Source organism: Notamacropus eugenii, chromosome 5 (genome assembly GCF_028372415.1).
Source record: "Notamacropus eugenii isolate mMacEug1 chromosome 5, mMacEug1.pri_v2, whole genome shotgun sequence".
NCBI lineage: Eukaryota > Metazoa > Chordata > Mammalia > Diprotodontia > Macropodidae > Notamacropus > Notamacropus eugenii.
Window position 1 is genome coordinate 126,754,381 of NC_092876.1, and position 17,819 is coordinate 126,772,199.

Sequence of the window (17,819 nt, forward strand, 5' to 3'; positions counted from 1 at the left end):
TGAGTTATGCTTTAGTTACAAACTCCCACATATTTTATTCACTTTGTAGTTATTTAGGTACATTTTTAAATTTATATATACATATATATTCCTGTTTAATCTTCACAATAATCATGTGAGGTAAGAGCTTTACTATTCCCATTTACAGATGAGGAAACTGACACTTAGGTTAGGGTGGCCCATGTAGGCTCACATAGCTAGTAATTTCTGAGACAGGATTTCAACTCTGGTCTTCCTCACTCTATTTAAAAAAATATTATTTAGTTATTTTTAGCATTCTTTCTAAATTTTGTGTTCCAAATTATCTCTCTCCCTTTCACCACCTTTTCCCTACCAAATGAAAAGGCAAGCAATATCACAGTTATACCTGCGAAATCATACAAAACGTATTTCCGTATTAGCCATGGTTTTTTTTAAAAAGCAAGAAACTCATACTTCAATTTTCACTCAGTTCATCAGTTCCCTCTCTGGATATGGAGAGCGCATTTTCATCATGAATCGTCTGGAATTGTCTTGGATCACTGTATTGATCTGAGTAGCCAAGTCTGTCACAGCTGATTATCATGACAACATTGCTGGTATTATGTACATGATCTCCTGGTTCTTCTCACTTCACTTTGAATCAGTTTATATGGGTTTGCTCTTTTTCTGAAGCCACCCCCTCATCATTTCTTATAGTACACAATAGTACTTCATCACAACTATAAGCTATAACTTATTCAGCCTTCCCAAATTTAGGATTACCCCTTTGATTTCTAATTCTTTGCCACCTCAAAAAGAGCTGAAATAAGGCTGAAAAATAGGGGGAATTGTGCAGTGACTAGTATCAAATGTATAATGTCTGTATTTTTCCCATAGTTGAGTGACTTGTTATCTATGTTCCAAGTATAGGCTGATGTCCCTCCCAGAGAAGAAAGTGAGGGGTCTTGAAGTATGCGCCTCTAATATTCCCGGTTATTAAGAAGAATGAAGAGTTCCAAAAAGGGCCAAATCTAAGACTTCAAAGATCTAAAGAGGAAAAAAAAGAATCTGAAGTGGACAGAAGATTTGACCCTTGCAAGGATGATGTCCCAGAAAGGGAGAGAATAGTTGTATAAAATTAGAAGTCTAGATTCAGTCAAAGGGTCACACCCAAGGACCTAGAAGGCCACATGTGGCCTCAAGGTTGCAAGTTCCTCATTCCTGGGCTTGAACATCATGTTGAATTCTAATTAGAAGATATTCAATAGGGTTAAACATAAAATCTTACACTTGTTTAAAAAAAATTAGCCTCTTAGGAATAGGCACTGTACACTGCCTATGCTGGATGCTGTTTAGAGTACTGTATTCATTTCTGGGTACTATAGTTTAAAAACATGGATATGTTGATGAGTGTTCAGAAAAGGGCAACCATGATGGTAAAGGATCTTGAATCCATTATGTCTTAGTAAAAATTGAAGGATATGGGCATGTTTAGCTTGGAAAAAAGACTCCTGGGGGACCATAGCTATCTTTAATCATTTGGAGATCTGTCATGTGGAGGAAATTTGTTCTGGTCAGACCCAGAGGATAGAACCAGGAGCAATGGGTGTGAGTTATAAAGAGGCAAATTCAGTTTGGCATCTGGATCCACTTCCTAATAACTCTGGGGCTCTGAAAGTGGAGGGGCTTCCTCTGGAGGTGGGAACTCTTCTTCCTTAGAAGTCCACCAGAGGTAGGAGAACCACCTGTTGGGTGTGTCAGAGCAGTGGGGATTTCTTTGGTATGTGGCTCCTCAGTTAACTTTTGCATCTCCTTTTCCATCTGTCCAATTGTTCCTTTAAGGAGTTATTTTCTCCAGTTAGGTTTTGTACTTCCTTTTCCATTTGTCCAATTGTCCTTTTAAATTCTTCTGTGATTTTTTTTTTCACATTTTTAAAGTCACTGGTCAGTTTCTCGTCTATTTCTCTAATTTGGCTTTTAAAATCCTTCCTGAGCTCTTCCAAGAAGGCTCTTTGTGCTTCAGACCAGTTCATATTCCCTTATGAAGTTTCAGGTTGGAGTACAGTCTTAATGCGGACCTCTTTGGTATTTGTTTTGGTCCTTCTCCTCACAAAAAGATTCTACGATCTTTTCTGCTTTGCTTCTTACTCATGATAATAACCCTTTTCTTGGTTTTTAAAGTAGATCTCTGCATTTGGAGTACCAGGGGGCTCTGTCCCACAGTTCTTGTGCCTAAAACCTGAGGCTTTGTGTGTTGTGGCCTCTGGTTCTTTCAGCTAGAAGCTAAAATGCTGCAGCATATCTGGTGCTGAGCTGGCTAGTGTGGGAAGGCAGAGGCCAGGTGAGGTCTTTTTGCGTTTCCCCGCAGTTACCCTGGAGCTAGCTGTGTTAAGTGTGGGTGAGGTTTAGTCTGTCCACAGGTCTCCTCGCTGAGCTAGAGCATAGGCAAGTTCAGCAGTTGGTGATCCCATCTGTGCTAGTGTCCTCCTGACTCCCCTGGGGTGCTGAGGCATGCCTGGGGTCCTGGTGTTGCTGGCAGTTGCAGGCTTCATGCCCCTGGGGCTCAGGATCTTCTCCTGGTTTGTTGAGGTGGGGCTGTCTGGGACAGCTCTGATTCTGCACTGGTCCCCTTCAGCCACAGCAAGAGGAACCCTCCTTAGTGATCTTTCTAGCCTCATGGGCTAAGAGTTTGCTTACCCCTTCTGCTGCTCTCACCGTTTCAGGGTTTTTCCTGGGGAGATATTTTCTGGGCTCATCAAGGTCAACAAGGGGAGGGAGATAGCAATTACTGATCACTCCGCCATCTTGGCTCCTGGAACTGGACTGAATTGTATTTAAATATGATATGTGCTCCTGAGCTTCCTTCCAACTCTCCAATTCTGTTATTCAGTGATCTGAGGAAGAACACTTTCCATTCAGGGAGCAGGGAAGGTAAATGGAGGAAATAGTATGTAAACTGGGTCTTGAAGGAAAGATTAAATGGGCAGAGATATGGAGATAGTTCCAGGTCTGGAGATGATCTATGAAAGTACATAGGGCCAGTAAAGGCAGGGTGAGATCAGGGTACAGTTAAGAGTCAGGCTGTGGTTAGAGTGTAGAAGGGAATTACTGTGAAGGGAAAGACTGCAGCCAGATTGTCTCTGCTAGGGTAAGGGGTTTGCATTTTATTCCACAGGTAACAGAACTACTGAATGCTACAGTTAGGAAGGGACCCTAGAGGCCACCTCATACCCTTTACAATATCTTCAACAAGTAGTTTAGTCTCCACATGAAAGTCTTCAGTAAAAGAGAACTTGCCCCTTCCCATTTTACTTTTGGACATCTCAAGTTGGGAGGAAGCTTTTCCTTAGCATACATGTAAATCTGGTTCTCTTTTATATACTGCTATTATTTTTGCCCTTTGGTGTGAAGCTGAACAAGTTATTACTTAGAACACAGAATGACAGTGTTGGAAGGGACCTCAGAATACATGGAGGCCAACTTAATTTTGCAGATGAGGAAATTGAGCACCAAGGCCTTAGTTAAGTAACTTGGTTAAAGTTGCACAGCTAGCAGGAAATCATTCTAATTCAGGAATGGGGAACCTGAGGCCCTGAGGCCATATGTGGCCCTTTAAATCCTCAAGTGCTGTCCTTTGACAAAATATTTGTTCTAGGAAGTTTAGATTCGGTTAAAGGGTCACACTTGATCCCCTAGAGGGCCACATGTGGCCTTGAGGACACAAGTTCTCCACCCCTGTATGCTTCTCTGAGAGTTCAGAGTCTGTATGACCTCATGAAGGGGAAGGTTCTAGGGCCACATCTCAGGACTGTTAGATGTCAAGTCCTGATCACTTCTAGTCAATGTCCTGACCTCTGTATGTCAGTGTTCTCAGAGATGTGAAAAATGACTCTCAAGGTTTGGGAATCAGAACATCTTTTCCTCAGATGCTGTAAATCTAGGGTGAGGAAGAACAGGTTTTCTACTTTTTCCCAAGCTGTTCCAACCATTTCTTTAGAATGGGAAAAAAAGAAACAGACTTTAGGACAAACTGAGACATATGCAGAGTCATAGGATTAGTGGATTGGAAGAACCTAAAGATCATAGTGCAAGTCCCTGAGAGATAGCAGGGTAGAGCAGACAGACAAATGGACTGCAAATCAGAAGATCTAGGCTTGTGTTCCAAGTCTATCGCTAGTTAGACATGTGATCTTCAGCAAGTCCCTTCAGGTTTTTCATCTGTAAAATGGGCATAGCAATTCTTTTAATCCCTACATTCCCTGGTTGTTATTATTGTAAACCAAAAACAACTACAGAAATAGAAGCTACTGTTGTTATTTGATGAGGGAGAAAACTTAGATAAGCCCAGGAGAAGAGCTTGGCGCTGGCTCGTGTTGAAAAAGAAAAAGAATTAGAATGAGGAACTGCATCTTCTCGTTTCTTAGTCTTAGTCTCTTTCTTAGAAAAAATTAAAATATATTATTGATATATTTATATAATATATAACAAAGAATATTTTTTAAAAAAACCAGGAAAAAATTTACAAATCCAATCAATACATGGAAAAGGTCTGAAAACACTAGTTATTACAATGAAGAAAACAGTATTTATTAAGCACCTAGTATGTGCCAGACACTGCGCTAAGCACTGTACAAATATTATTTCATTTGATAGTAAGTACTATTATATTTAGATGAGGTGCTCTAGCCACTGAACCATCTAGCTACCTATAGCCTTGTATAATGTCAAAAGGTAGACTGCAGAAAGTTAAGAACAGTGAAGGGGAAAGGAAGTAGAAATACCAACTATAGATGACTTCTCAAGGAGTTTAGCCACAAAAGTTAGGAGAGATATAGAATGACAGTTATCAGCAATGGAGGGATCAATCAAGTGGTTTTTGTACATAGGGGAGATATGGAAATGTTTGTAGGCACTAGGGAAGCAGCCAGTAGACAGGAAGAGATTGAAAATAAGTGGGAGTAGGGGAGTTAGAGGGGATAATCTGCTGGAGAAGATGAGATTGCAGGTAGAGGGGTTTGCCTTGGTGAGAAGGATCATCTCTTCATGTGAGACAGGGGTGAAGGGGATGGAGGGGGAAGGCATTCATGCAATAGAAGATGAGGAGAGAAAACAAGCCCTCAGCAATTAGGATTCATCAACATCCCCTTTCAATTGTTTGTCAGTTGTTATATCCAACCCTTTTCTGTTATACCAAGCTGGAAATTCATAGGTTCACACAAATAGTATGCTAAAATTTGCTAGTTTTCCTAGGATTTTAAAAGATTTAGAAAAAATACAGAAAAAGTCATTGACTGGCTCCTTAAAACTGCCCTCCCTTCTCTCCTCAAAGCCTTTAGAATTCCAAGCCTTGACAGTCAACCTATTGAATATCATTGGGAGGTGAGTCTTGATGGAAGCCAGGGAAGCCAAGAGGCAGAGACAAAAATGGGAGCACTGTGGGCATGGCAGAGAAAAGGTAAATGTTGGTGCACTCTCTCTGAGACAATCTCCTGTTTACCTTGTGTACATCTTGTATGGACAGTTGTCTGCTTGGTGTCTTCCCCATTAGAACACGAGCTCTCTGAGGGCAGAATTACTTTTGTTTGTCTCTGTATCCCCACCACTTAGCTCAGTGCCTTGCGCATATTAAGTGCTATTTAATAATGCTCACTGACTTGACTTGAGGGAGTGTTATGCATGAAGAAGGTAAGCCAGTATTACTGGGTCATCAAGTTATTTGGAAGGTAGGAAAGTATAAGATTAGAGGGAGGAAGAGGTCAGGTTGTAAAGGGCTTTCAAGGCCAAACAAAGGATTTTACATTGGTTTTTGGAGGTGCCTGGAAGCTGTGGAATTTACTGAATGGTCGAATATCTGGGAAAGGATCCTAGGGGGGTGGCTGGTAAGGCCTCTCCTTAGCTGTGGGCCTGGGAGCAAGTCAGGGGCTTTTTGAAACTCAGTTTTCTCAATCACAAAAAGAAAAGTCTTTTTCTAGCTAGAACGCTCTGTATTCCAAGCTCCCAAGCTTCACTGTCCTGTGTTCTGAGGTGCTGGTGGGCAGAGACACGTAGCAGGTGTATCTGTTAAACAAATCCCCCCCTCCCCACCTTTTTCAGTACTGCTGTGGGCCTCAAGAACAATTCATGATGTTCACTGTTGAATTAAAAAAGAGAAATTGTTGAAGAGCAGTCTCATATATAAGATTCTATGCAACTGCCACACTTCAGTCTAGGTAATAATAACGCAGAGCTGATGTTGCAAGACTCACCATGTAACAATATAAATAGACCGCAGTACTAGAGTGAAAACCAATAGTCCATACATGACCTGGAGGAGAAAGAGAAAATGTAACGTAAGTACAACCTTGAATAGATTTTTAAAAAGGGAACTTTTTTCAGTTACCAAGAAAAAATTCACACTGAATTTGAACTTGTTTTACCTCCTCTACCATTAAAAACCAAATAAAAATTGTTTTTCCTTCCCTGGAATCCTAAAAACCAGACATTTGTTCTTTCATTGATCCATTAGTCAGTCAATAAACATTTATAACAGTCTCGTATGTGTCAGACACTGTGTTTAATCACTGCAGATTGTATTAGAACACTTATAGAAAGAACTAACATTAGAAGTCATATGTGGGTTTGATGACATTCCTGCAATTTAAAGCACCTGGACTTTGTTTAATATTTGCTTAAATGAGTAACAGGCTAGAAGTCTGGTGTACTACAGTGAGATCTGGACTAGGAGTCAGGAGTCCTGGGATCTAGTGTGGCCTACCTCTGTGACCTTGCAGAAATCCCTCCTCATCTGTAAAGTGTGGTTGCTGGGTCATGTCCCCTCCCCACTAGGGTCTATTCTGGCTGTAAGAGTCTGCAATTGGAGGTCATCATAATCTCTGCTCCACCTTGGGAATTAGGCACTGGGAAGTGAAGCAGTCTGATTCCACACTTCCAAGAGCAGCTCTGGGGTATGAGGGGCAGAAAACTGCTGAAAGCTGGAGCTAGAGGGCACCTGAAGTGCTTCCAGTCCAACCTCTTCATTCTATAAAATAGGAAACCAGCTCAGGGAGGAAAAGTGATTATCCAGGGCCACAAACCAATTCACTGGCACCTCTTGGACCAGGACCCAGGGCTCCTGGGGTCATTCCAGGACCCCTCCTATGATGCCATGCCACCTCCTGTAGAGATCACAAACAGGCCAGACTGCTAGGGTATGGTTAGGACTGAACACTGTGCCATTTTCTCTGACCTCCCATGATCACATCCCTCTCAAGTTTCCTTGTCTGGGCATAGTATTCTATGCTTTAAGGTTCATACACTTCTGTATCCATATTATCTCATTTGATCCTCACAAGCACCCTTGTGAGGCAAGTACTCTTTCTATGGCCTGGATCTGATGTCATCTGGTGCAGGAAGTTCCCAGCAAGGAATTTTCTCTAACAATGTAGGTCAGCACTTCCTTGGCAAATTAACATCTTAGAGAATTGTCTAGTATAAAGTGAGGTAGGCAGTATAAGTATAACTATCCCCATTTTACAGACGAGGAAAGTGGCTGAGAGAGGAATTAACTCCCCCAGTCAGTTTTTCACCCTGAAGAGCTAAGTTACATGTATCCCATGTATGAGTTCCCATGCCAAGTCAAATGCTCTTTCACTATGTGGTAATGCCTCCCACAGAACAAAAAGGTACACGTCCTTCCCACTTTCATAGCATAATACCAACAAAGGGCCAGAATTGCGATGAGGCTCAGAGGTCGCCCAGTCAAAGCCTCTCCTTTTACAAAGGATGAAACTAAGGCCCAGAGAGTTGTTTGCTCAAGGTGACCCAGGTGATAAGCATGAACCTTGTTCCTCTGACTCCAGAACCTGTGTACTTCACCAAGCTCTGAGCCAATGCATTTGTTTCCTCTTTGCTTAAACATCAGAGGTCAGTCTGGAAGGGACCTTAGAAGGGATTAAAGGATTAAAAGGAGGCTTAGAGCTCAATCCAGTCTAACTTCCTCATTTTACAGAGGAAACTGAGATCCAGAGAGGGGAAGTGACCTTCTCAAGGTCACAGACCACATCAGTGGGTCCCTCATCTGCCACTCTTTCTGCACCTTCCTCTAAGATCACTAAACTCCTTGTTTGTGTTTGCCATGGCTGGCACACCATGAATGCAGTTCAAACACTACATATTTTCATAGTGGATGGAGCTCAGGAACAGGAAAAGCATTTGAAAATAAAAATATGACAAAACCTAGTTTTCCAATCTGATATTATTTCTATTTGCCACCCCTTTCAAGCCAAGAAATCAGATAAAAAGATTTTAATTTATTCTTAATACTAGCACTAACAGTAGCTCACTCATCTGTATTTCTAATTCACTCTTAGGCTTACAAAGTACTTTCCTCACAAGACCCCTGTGAAGTAGATACTGAAAGTCTTATTATCCCCATTTTACAGATGAAGGAACTGAAGTGGTTTACCCACATTCACCGAGCTAGTAAGTAGGAGAGATGGAACTCAGCCTGTGATTCCGAGACTGTGTTCTTTCTACTACATCAGCTGCCTTTCTCCTATTTCATTCCATCTGTTGATTCATGCTGCTTATTGGCTATGTTTAATCTTTAGTTCCAACATATTGCAAATGTATCTTTTGGCAAACTCTTATTTTAAACAAATTTCACCACCAAAAAGTCATTTGTAGTCCCAGTGTCAAGAAAAGAATACACAAAAGAGCAGGGTTCTGTTCCTGGCTCTGTCACTTACTGCGCAGGTGACCTTAGGCAAGTCTTTACTGGACTAGATCATCTCTAAGATCCCTTCCAGTTCTAAATCTATGATCCTTGCCCTGACGACTTCATTGGTCCACTGTGAGAAGATTCTGTGAGATGATGGCTATTTAAGTGCTCTGAAATGCACAAAAAGCAACTGTCATCACTGTGGAATTTCACCTGTCTAAAGGAACACAATATAATAGTAGGTTCATATTTCGATAGAACCCTAAGCTTTACAAAGCACTTTCCATACAAGGATCTACTGGTACTACACACAATCATCCCTTAGAGTCTGTTTTGTAAGCAGAGTTTTCTATACTTCCTTTTCCTAAATGGCTATCTGTTATCTCTCATTTTTCACCCCTGACCAGTCTATCTTCCTTTGTCACTCATATGTCTTTTTCTTTGACAGAGACGCAGTTTTTAAATAGTTTACAACCTAATGGGATAAGGGGTAAAGATAAACATACAACTATACTACAAAAGCAAGCATGGTAAGTATTGAAGAGAGGGTTCTAAGTTTTCTGAATCAGTTTCAGTTCTGAGGGGAAGGTGTCAGGGTCATTTTCATAGAAAAGGTCCTGAAGGAAGGAATGCCCAGAAAGAGATAAAAGACATTTATTTCAGGCATGCAGGATGCTGTAAACAAAGGTCAGAAAGAGCAGAACAAGAATAGGGGGTGGAGTGGAGTAGAGATAGTCCAGTTCGGATGGACTTCAGAATGTATGAAGGGGAACAGTATGAAATAAGGCTAGTCAGAAAGCCTGGAGACAGACTGTGCAAGGTCAGAGTCAGGTGTTTGCTTATACTGATTTAGGAGACAATGAAGAGTCACGAAAGCATTTAAGAGAGGAGTAACATTATTATAGAGGTAAACATTATGAAGATTATAGAATAAAAGATTCTCAGAATTGGGAGGGATCTGAGATGATCTAATTCAATTAGGAGTCTAATTTTAAATTATTTGAACGATTGATGTGAGGGGTGAATTACAGAGAAGATAAACTAGAAGCAAGGAGACTAGTAAGAAGGCCAAAATTACAACAGGCTAGAAGCAAAAAGATCAGGATCTTGTGTTGTGTTCATCCTTTGTTATGGAAGAAGACCATGCCATCAGAGAAATGATGACATGACTTGCACTTGACCTTGTTTTGAGTGAGTGAGGGCTGTGCAGGTCACCAGCCTCACTTCTCCTCCAGAGTCATCTGAATCCAGTGACCAGATATTCATCAGGATGACTGGAGATGACCCAGGATGCAATGGGAGACCTTGGCCTTTTAGGCTAAGGCCTTTTCAGGTACTCCCTTAAAGTGAGGTAATGCCTATTCAGTGAATAGGTCTCTTTAAAAAGTAGTCAGGGGTTGGTCCTTTTAATAGGATCTAAATATGTACAATCGGAATAGAACTGGAGAAGGAAGGGCATGATGTGAGAAATACTGCAGAAATAAAAATGACAAAATTGGTGAATGAATGTATGGTATACAGAGTTAAATAGGACCTTACTCTGTCAAAATAGGCATAGTATTTGGACAAGCTGATTCACAGGATTATTGAGGAAAATATTTTGTAAATATTAAATGGCATAAATAAATAAATGCTGTAAGAATGTATGTTGTGATCATGCAGTTAGTAAATAGTGACAGACCTAGGTCTTTTAACTCCATTTCTTTCTTTTTACTCAAATCACATCACAGCTTTATTTTATCTCCAGTTACAAAAATGACTCTTTCACATGAACAGACATTTGGGAGTGAGAAGCCTGAAATATACCTTTGTATTCCAAGATCCTCCCAAAAAATCAGTGAGAGGAAAAAGGGGTCAGAGGACACATTTACACATACACATAAAAAGGGGGGGGCTCCAAGATTATCCAGCTGTGTGTGAGGCAAGGGGGAATCAGGACTCATGTCCACTAGCTGGCAGAAATGGAAAAAGATCTACCCTTAGGAACTGACAAGAGCAATATTGTAGAAGATCCATACCTGCACACCGAAACCTTGGTACAAGAGAGTCGATGGTTAACTGATGACAAGGTAAAGTGGGGCAAGTGAGGTAAAGGGAGTGGTGAAGGTCCTTCTCAGATGGCCCTTTAGGGCAACTGGAAGAAGAGCTTTTCAGAGAGGACTGGAAAGGAAGGCTCCAAGAACAGGTATACTCCTTAGCTCTCTGAGGTGCCACACTCTCATATCTCACTGTCTAAGGGCAGGGGAGCCAGGTAGAGGGAAAAACACTATCGTGTTCAACCTCAATGAAACCATCTTGTTTGAAGTCTAGCTTTGCTGGGGTCCTTTGGCTAGTAGCTCTTAACCATAAAAAGGAGAACTTATGTCCTTTGGATCCCATGGCCTCTGCTTAGTGAGATACCAGTATTCTAAGAGGAGCTCTCTGTGGACACAGTGACCTTGAGCACCTGATGTTTTTCTTGCTCCTGAATCTGGAGCTATAGTTTCTTGCCTGACTCTTTGTGGACTCAGGAGTCTAGTAGGACCATATAACCACTCATGTCAGTCAATCTAAGCACAGGGGTGCTTGTAGGGTGGGACTACAGGGAAGTTGCACCAATAGAAGCAGCTGAATCTGAGCAAGGGGCACTCTTGGGTAGGATGACATGTGATCTGCTTTGATCTGCAGGAGCTCAGACATGGCCTGAGCAGCCATTTAATTCACTTTGACAGGGAAGAGTTAAGGGATTTCCCTAAGTCAGGGCACCCTTCACCAAGATTGTTTCATCCTCAAGGGTCTGAGAAATGTAGCGCATGGATGACAGAAATAGAGACTCTGTAAGTATCTTATTTTCCCAAGAGATTTTGGTAATTTCCTGGACAGATCATTGGGCCAGAGAAGAAAGGAAGGAGCGGAAGGGAAGGTTTCCTGGACCAGAAACATCTCCTGCTTCTCTTCCTTTTCATCATTAGTTCTTTGATTTCTTTCCTCAGGAAGACACTGTCAAAGGATGGGCCTGGAAAGGGGACTCTGAGAACCTAATCCAAAGCTTACCTGCCAGGGACTCTACTGAATGGTAGTAGCCTAAGATCTTTGGGGAAGAACTGGTAGCTGCTATTCACCTTGTCCCAAGACATGGAGAACGCGGGGTCTCCCCAACACTGCAGGCACCACTGTGGATCCACAGGCCAAGCACAGGTATTGCCTGCCCCTTCCACACTGACACTGTCTCTGTGGTGGTCTCTGCTGCTACTCCCCTGGCACCAATTGCACAAGCTCCTGAGGCACAGGGAAGAGGAGGTTTTGCCCAGTTTGATGTTTCTACTCTGCTACACTACTTCCCCTATTTGACTCTAGGGTCTGAGAGGACAAACACTCACACTCTTCATCTTTGTACAGAGTACTGAGAACCACAAGTGGCAGTATAATAATCAGGTTCTCAAAAATATTTTTGAAAAAAGACTGTTAAACTGTAATTGCAAATATTAGAAATGGAAAGAACTTCAGAGGTCATCTGTAACTTGTAAATGACTAAGAATCCCTAAAATGCTGTTATCCAACTTTTGCTTGAAGACTTCTGGGTCTCATTATCTCTCAAGATACCCTGGTCCACTTCTGAACAGTTCTATTTATTAAGAAGGTTTTCCTAGACTTGCTTAAACCTTCATTTCCTACCATCCTGCACTCCTGTGGCTTCTCCATTATGTCCCAGAAAGCTCTTTATCCTGAAAGATCACTTCAGTCCTAGAACTCACAAATTCACATCTCAAAAGGACCCTCTTGCCCTTGGCATCTCCCTTGCTGAGTGGAGGGTGGAGAGCTCCTCCTGGAGTATATCCAAATACTAAGAAAAGTCTCAAGGGTTACAAATATTATCTTTCCATGTAGGAAAGTCAACAGTTCAACTTTAAAAAGTCCTTTATGATTTCTCTTTCCTGTTTATCTTTTCATGTTTTTCTTGATTCTTGTATTTGAAAGTCAAATTTTCTATTCAGTTCTGGTCTTTTCATCAAGAAGTTTGAAAGTCCTCTATATCAATGAATGACCATTTTTTCCCCTGAAGTATTATACTCAGTTTTGCTGGGTAGGTGATTCTTGGTTTTAATCCCAGTTCCTTTGACTTTTGGAATATCTCATTCAAAGCCCTTCAATCCCTTAGCGTAGAAGCTACCAGATCCTGTGTTATCCTGATTGTATTTTCACAATACTCGAATTGTTTCTTTCTAGTTGTCTGCAATATTTTCTCCTTGACCTAGGAACTCTGGAATTTGGCTACAATATTCCTAGAAGTTTCTCTTTTTGGATCTCTTTCAGGAGGTGATCAGTGGATTCTTTCAATACATATTTTACTCTCTGGTTCTAGAATATCAAGGCAGTTTTTCTTGTTAATTTCATGAAAGATGATGTCTAGGCTCTCTTTTTGATCATAGCTTTTAGGTAGCCCCATAATTTTTAAATTCTCTCCTGATCTATTTTCCAAGTCAGTTGTTTTTCCAATGAGATATTTCACATTGTCTTCTATTTTTTCATTCTTTTGGCTTTGTTTTAAAATTTCTTGATTTCTCATAAAGTCATTAGCTTTGATCTGCTCTATTCTCATTTTTAAAGAACTATTTTCTTCAGTGAGCTTTTGAACCTCCTTTTCCATTTGGCTAATTCTGCTTTTTAAAGCATTCTTCTCCTCACTGGATTTTTGGACCTCTTTTGCCAGTTGAGTTAGCCTATTTTTTAAGGTTATTTTCTTCAGCATTTTTTTTGGGTCTCCTTTAGCAAGCTGTTGACTCACTTTTCATGATTTTCTTGCATCACTCTCATTTCTCTTCCCAATTTTTCCTCCACCTCTTTTATTTGATTTTCAAAATCTTTTTTGAGCTCTTCCATGGCCTGATACCAGTGCATATTTATTTTGGAGGCCTCTGATGGTAAGCATTGTTCTTCCTCATCTGAAAGAATGGAAGGAAGTACCTGTTCACCAAGAAAGTAACCGTCCATAGTCTTATTTTTTTCCCTTTTTTGGGCATTTTCCCAGTCAGTTACTTGACTTTTGAGTCCTCTTTCAAGAGGAGGGTATACTTTGGGGACCTCTAAGTTCTCAGTTCTTCCAAGGTGGCACAATCAAGGGAGAGTAGTTTACTCCCTGGCCAGTTCAGATTAGCTACTTGATTCCCCCAGGGGTGTTAGGTGGGAGATCAGATCAGTTGCTCAATTCCTCCAGGGTCTTTAGGCTGAGAGCTCCACAAAGGGATGCTGCCACTGCTGCTGCCATTGCCACCTGGAACTGGGGCCAGAGGGGGACCCTGCTGTCCTCCCATCCTTAAAAAAAGCCCTCTTACTGACCTCCAAAGCTCTATTTGGCACCTGTGGGTTGAGGGATCCAGGAACCTCCACTGCTGCTGCTGGGGACCCAGACCCTGAGGTCTGCTCCAGTTCCGCTTCCCCAGGTGCCATGCAGCCAAGGCCGGGTTGCGCTCCACCTTGTGTCCAGTGCAATTGGCCTTTTCCATCAGCCCTCCAGGCCACCCTGGGCTGGAAATCTCTTTCATTCTGTTGCTCTGTGGCTTCTACTGCTCTAGAATTTGCCAAGAGTCATTTTTCACAGGTATTTTTTGGGCTGGGGGGAGGGGAAGAGCTAACATATGTCTGTCTTTTTACTCTGCCATCTTGGCTCCACCCCCCCAATTCTACTTCTGACTTTAGAAACTTACTAGCTGTGTGACCCTGGGCAAGTCAATTAAAGCCTGTCTGTCTCAGTTTCCTCATCTATAAAATGAGCTGGAAAACCACTCCAGCTTCTTTGCCAAGAAAACCCTAAATGAAATCATAAAGAATTGGACACAACTGAAACAACTGAACAACAACAAAAATGGATTATGATGCTAATCTTACAGGATTGTTAAAAGAATCAACTGTCATGTAATAAAAAAAGCACAACACAAATGTCCACTATAAAAAAAAAAACTGGCATAAACTGGCTCCCAATTATCAAAGTGAGCCCCTAAAACACTTGATGCTACAATGTTCTCCCTTCCCCAGTTCAAGGTAAACATTTCTGGTTCTTTCAAGCAGAGTTCATCTATGTCTGTTCTCTAACATGCTCATTCTTCCTCTAGAAATGACAAAGCTGCTGAAATCCCTTATAAATTTCAATACTGAAAGCTACATACAATGTTCCAGAGGTGTTTGTTTTGCTCAAGTGTTGATACTAGAATTACCAGCAACCTATAAATATCTGCTGAGTATTTGTGACTGGAGAAGTCAGCCCCTGCCTGAAATTTTGCTATAGAAAATGCAGGTATAGCATGGTGCTGTATATGTAATGCAAAATTTGGACTCAACAGACTTGCTAAGGGTCACACAGTTGGTCAGTGTCTGAGGAGACACCATGGAACAGTAGAAAGAACACAGAGTTGGGGTCAAAGAACCTGGATTCAAATCTAACCTCTTGGCACTTACTACCTGTGTGACTATGGCTAAGTAACTTAACTGCCCTCATCATTAGTTCCCTCATCTGCAAAATGAGGGGCCTGGGACAGATGGCTGCAGAGGTCCCTTCCACACCGAGATCTGTGATTCTACGATCCTAGACCTTCCTGCATCTATATCCAAATGTCTGTCTACTCTACACACTGCAGCAGATGGAGGAGTGGGCTTGGATCCAAGATTAGGAATGGAGTCTTGGTTCTACCACTTAGCTGGGTGCTCTTGGGCAATTCACTTTTCCTTCTCTAAAACTCAGATTCTTCATCTGTATAATGTAGATAAGAGAATCTGGGAATTTCAGAGCTTGGAAGGCACCTCAAAGGACATCTAGTCCGATGCCTCTCAGAGCTATAATCCTGACAAGTGGTGAAATAGTTTCTTCTTGAAGATTTTCTTTGACTTAACACATCACACCTATCAGACTGGCAAACATGACAGAACAGGAAGATGATAAATGTTGGAGAGGATGTGGGAGAGTTGGAACACTAATACAGGAAAGCTTATATATTTTCTCAGGATAGTAAGAATTGAGTTTATATTCCCCAAATGATAAATGGTCAAAGGATATGAACAGGCAATTTTCAGAAGAAGAAATTAAAGATATCTATAATCATATGAAAAAATGCTCTAAATCACTTTTGATTAGAGAGATGCAAATCAAAACAACTCCGAGGTACCACATCACACTTATTAGATTGGCAAACATGACAGAACAGGAAAATGATAAATGTTGGAGAGTTGGAACACTAATTCATTGTTAGTGGAGCTGTGAGCTCATCCAACCATTCTGGAGAGTGATTTGGAACTATGCCCAAAGAGCTACAAAAATGTGCATACCCTTTCATCCAGCAATATTGCTTCTAGGACTGTATCCCCAAGAGATCAAAAAAATGGGAAAGGGTCCCACATGTACAAAAATATTTATAGCAGCAATCTTTGTAGTTGCCAAAAATCGGAAATCAAGAGGATGCCCATCAATTGGGGAATGGCTGAATAAATTATGGCATATAAATGTAATGGAATACTATTGTGCTATAAGAAATGATGAACAGGAAGACTTCAGAGAGGCTTGGAAAGACTTATATGATCTGATGCTGAGTGAAAGGAGGAGAACTTTGTGCACAGCAACGACCACAGTCTGCAAGAGTTTTTTTCTGGCAGACTTCGGAACTTCATTGCAAAGAACTATGGAATTCAATCGCAGAATGTAGCAGATGTGTGTGTGTGTGTGTGTGTGTGTGTGTGTGTGTGTGTGTGTGTGTGTTGTGTTTTGGTTTGTTAGATGATTTCTCCCACTCATTTTAATTCTTCAACACAGCATGACTATAGTGAAAATGTATTTAATAGGAATATATGTGTAGAACCTATACAAAATTGTATGTCATCTCAGGGAGGGAGGGGGGAGAGAGGGGAAAATAGTAATCTAAGTTATATGGTAGTTATTGTAGAACACTGAAAATAAATAAAATTAATTAATAATAATAAAAAAATTTCCTTTGACAAGAAATTCACCACCTCCTCAGGCAGTACAGTTCACTTCTAGGCAGAACTGTTAAGATTTTCTTCACATTAAAAAAATTTTTTTTTCTTCACATCACTGAAATTGACTTTTCTAGGAATGCCCATTGAGGCCAAGCAGAACAAGTCTAATCTCTCTTCCACTGCAGAGCTGCAAATACTTGAAGAAAGCTATTAATATTAAGTTCCCCTTAAAAGTTTTTTATTCTCCAGGCTAAACAGTCCTTCAACTTTTTCCTCACATGGCATTATCTCAGTCTGCTTTCCAACCTCACCATGTTCCTCCTAAAATGTGGTACGCAGAAGTGAACATAGTACTACAGATGGGTCATTTCCTTGACTCTGGAGTCTACTTCTATAATGTAGCCTTAAACATTTTTGGCTCTAATATCAAACTGTAGACCCATAAGAAACTTGTAATCCCTAAGCCTCTCAAGTTCTTTTCACATGAACTAGTCATGCCTAGCTATGTCTTTCTTGTCCTGTACTGGAAGTTTACCTTTTTGTAAATCCACAAACAGACTCAGTTCTCACTTTGTTTCTATATCTTTCTGCATGTAACTTGGGCCTTCTCCACATGGTCTAAGGAATACACCATTGCTTCCATTTCTCATCTTACCTTCCCTTCTCCCCCTCCATCCAGTACCTAGGGTACAGTACAAGAAACACTGGACCCTGGCTTCTCTTACTGTATAAAAATAAGACCAGGGGGTTTTGCTAGAAATATACATTTTTAACCAATAATTTCTGACTAAGAGGAAACACAGGAATTTGGGCTGAGACATAGTTACTGGGGTAAACTGTAGAGAACTAAGTGCTTATACTTATAGAAGGGTTGTAGGTCACAGAATCACTAAATTTAAGATTTGGAAGGGACCTTATTGAACATCTAGTCCAACCCCTACCCAAACCATAACATACCTAACATAACATAACACATAGTAGTCATCTAGCTTCTGTATGAAGATCTCCAATGAGGAAGAACCCACCACCTCTAAAGACTCTTCTATAACATTCTAGAGAAGTATGTAAAGAGATTGTATATCCTTTTCAGTCCTCATTTCCAGAGTGCTAAGACACTCTTTCTTCAAACTTCTGCTTCTTGGCTTGATACCTTTAACAAATCATTCCGCCTCATCTGTTAAGAAGGAATATGAATTCTTGTACTATCTCCTATTCTGGG

At 41.0% G+C, this 17,819-nt stretch overlaps 1 protein-coding gene across 5 annotated transcripts in view; it reads right to left on the reverse strand.

Annotated features, from left to right (window-relative positions):
- ACER3 (alkaline ceramidase 3) overlaps positions 1-17,819 on the reverse strand; it is a 184,555-nt gene that overhangs the window by 10,036 nt on the left and 156,700 nt on the right. For all 5 annotated transcript variants that reach the window (XM_072610777.1, XM_072610781.1, XM_072610778.1 and 2 more), the window contains one exon: positions 6,207-6,265. In XM_072610777.1, the coding sequence (XP_072466878.1) occupies positions 6,207-6,265 (59 nt within the window). The remainder of the gene's footprint in view (positions 1-6,206; positions 6,266-17,819) is intronic.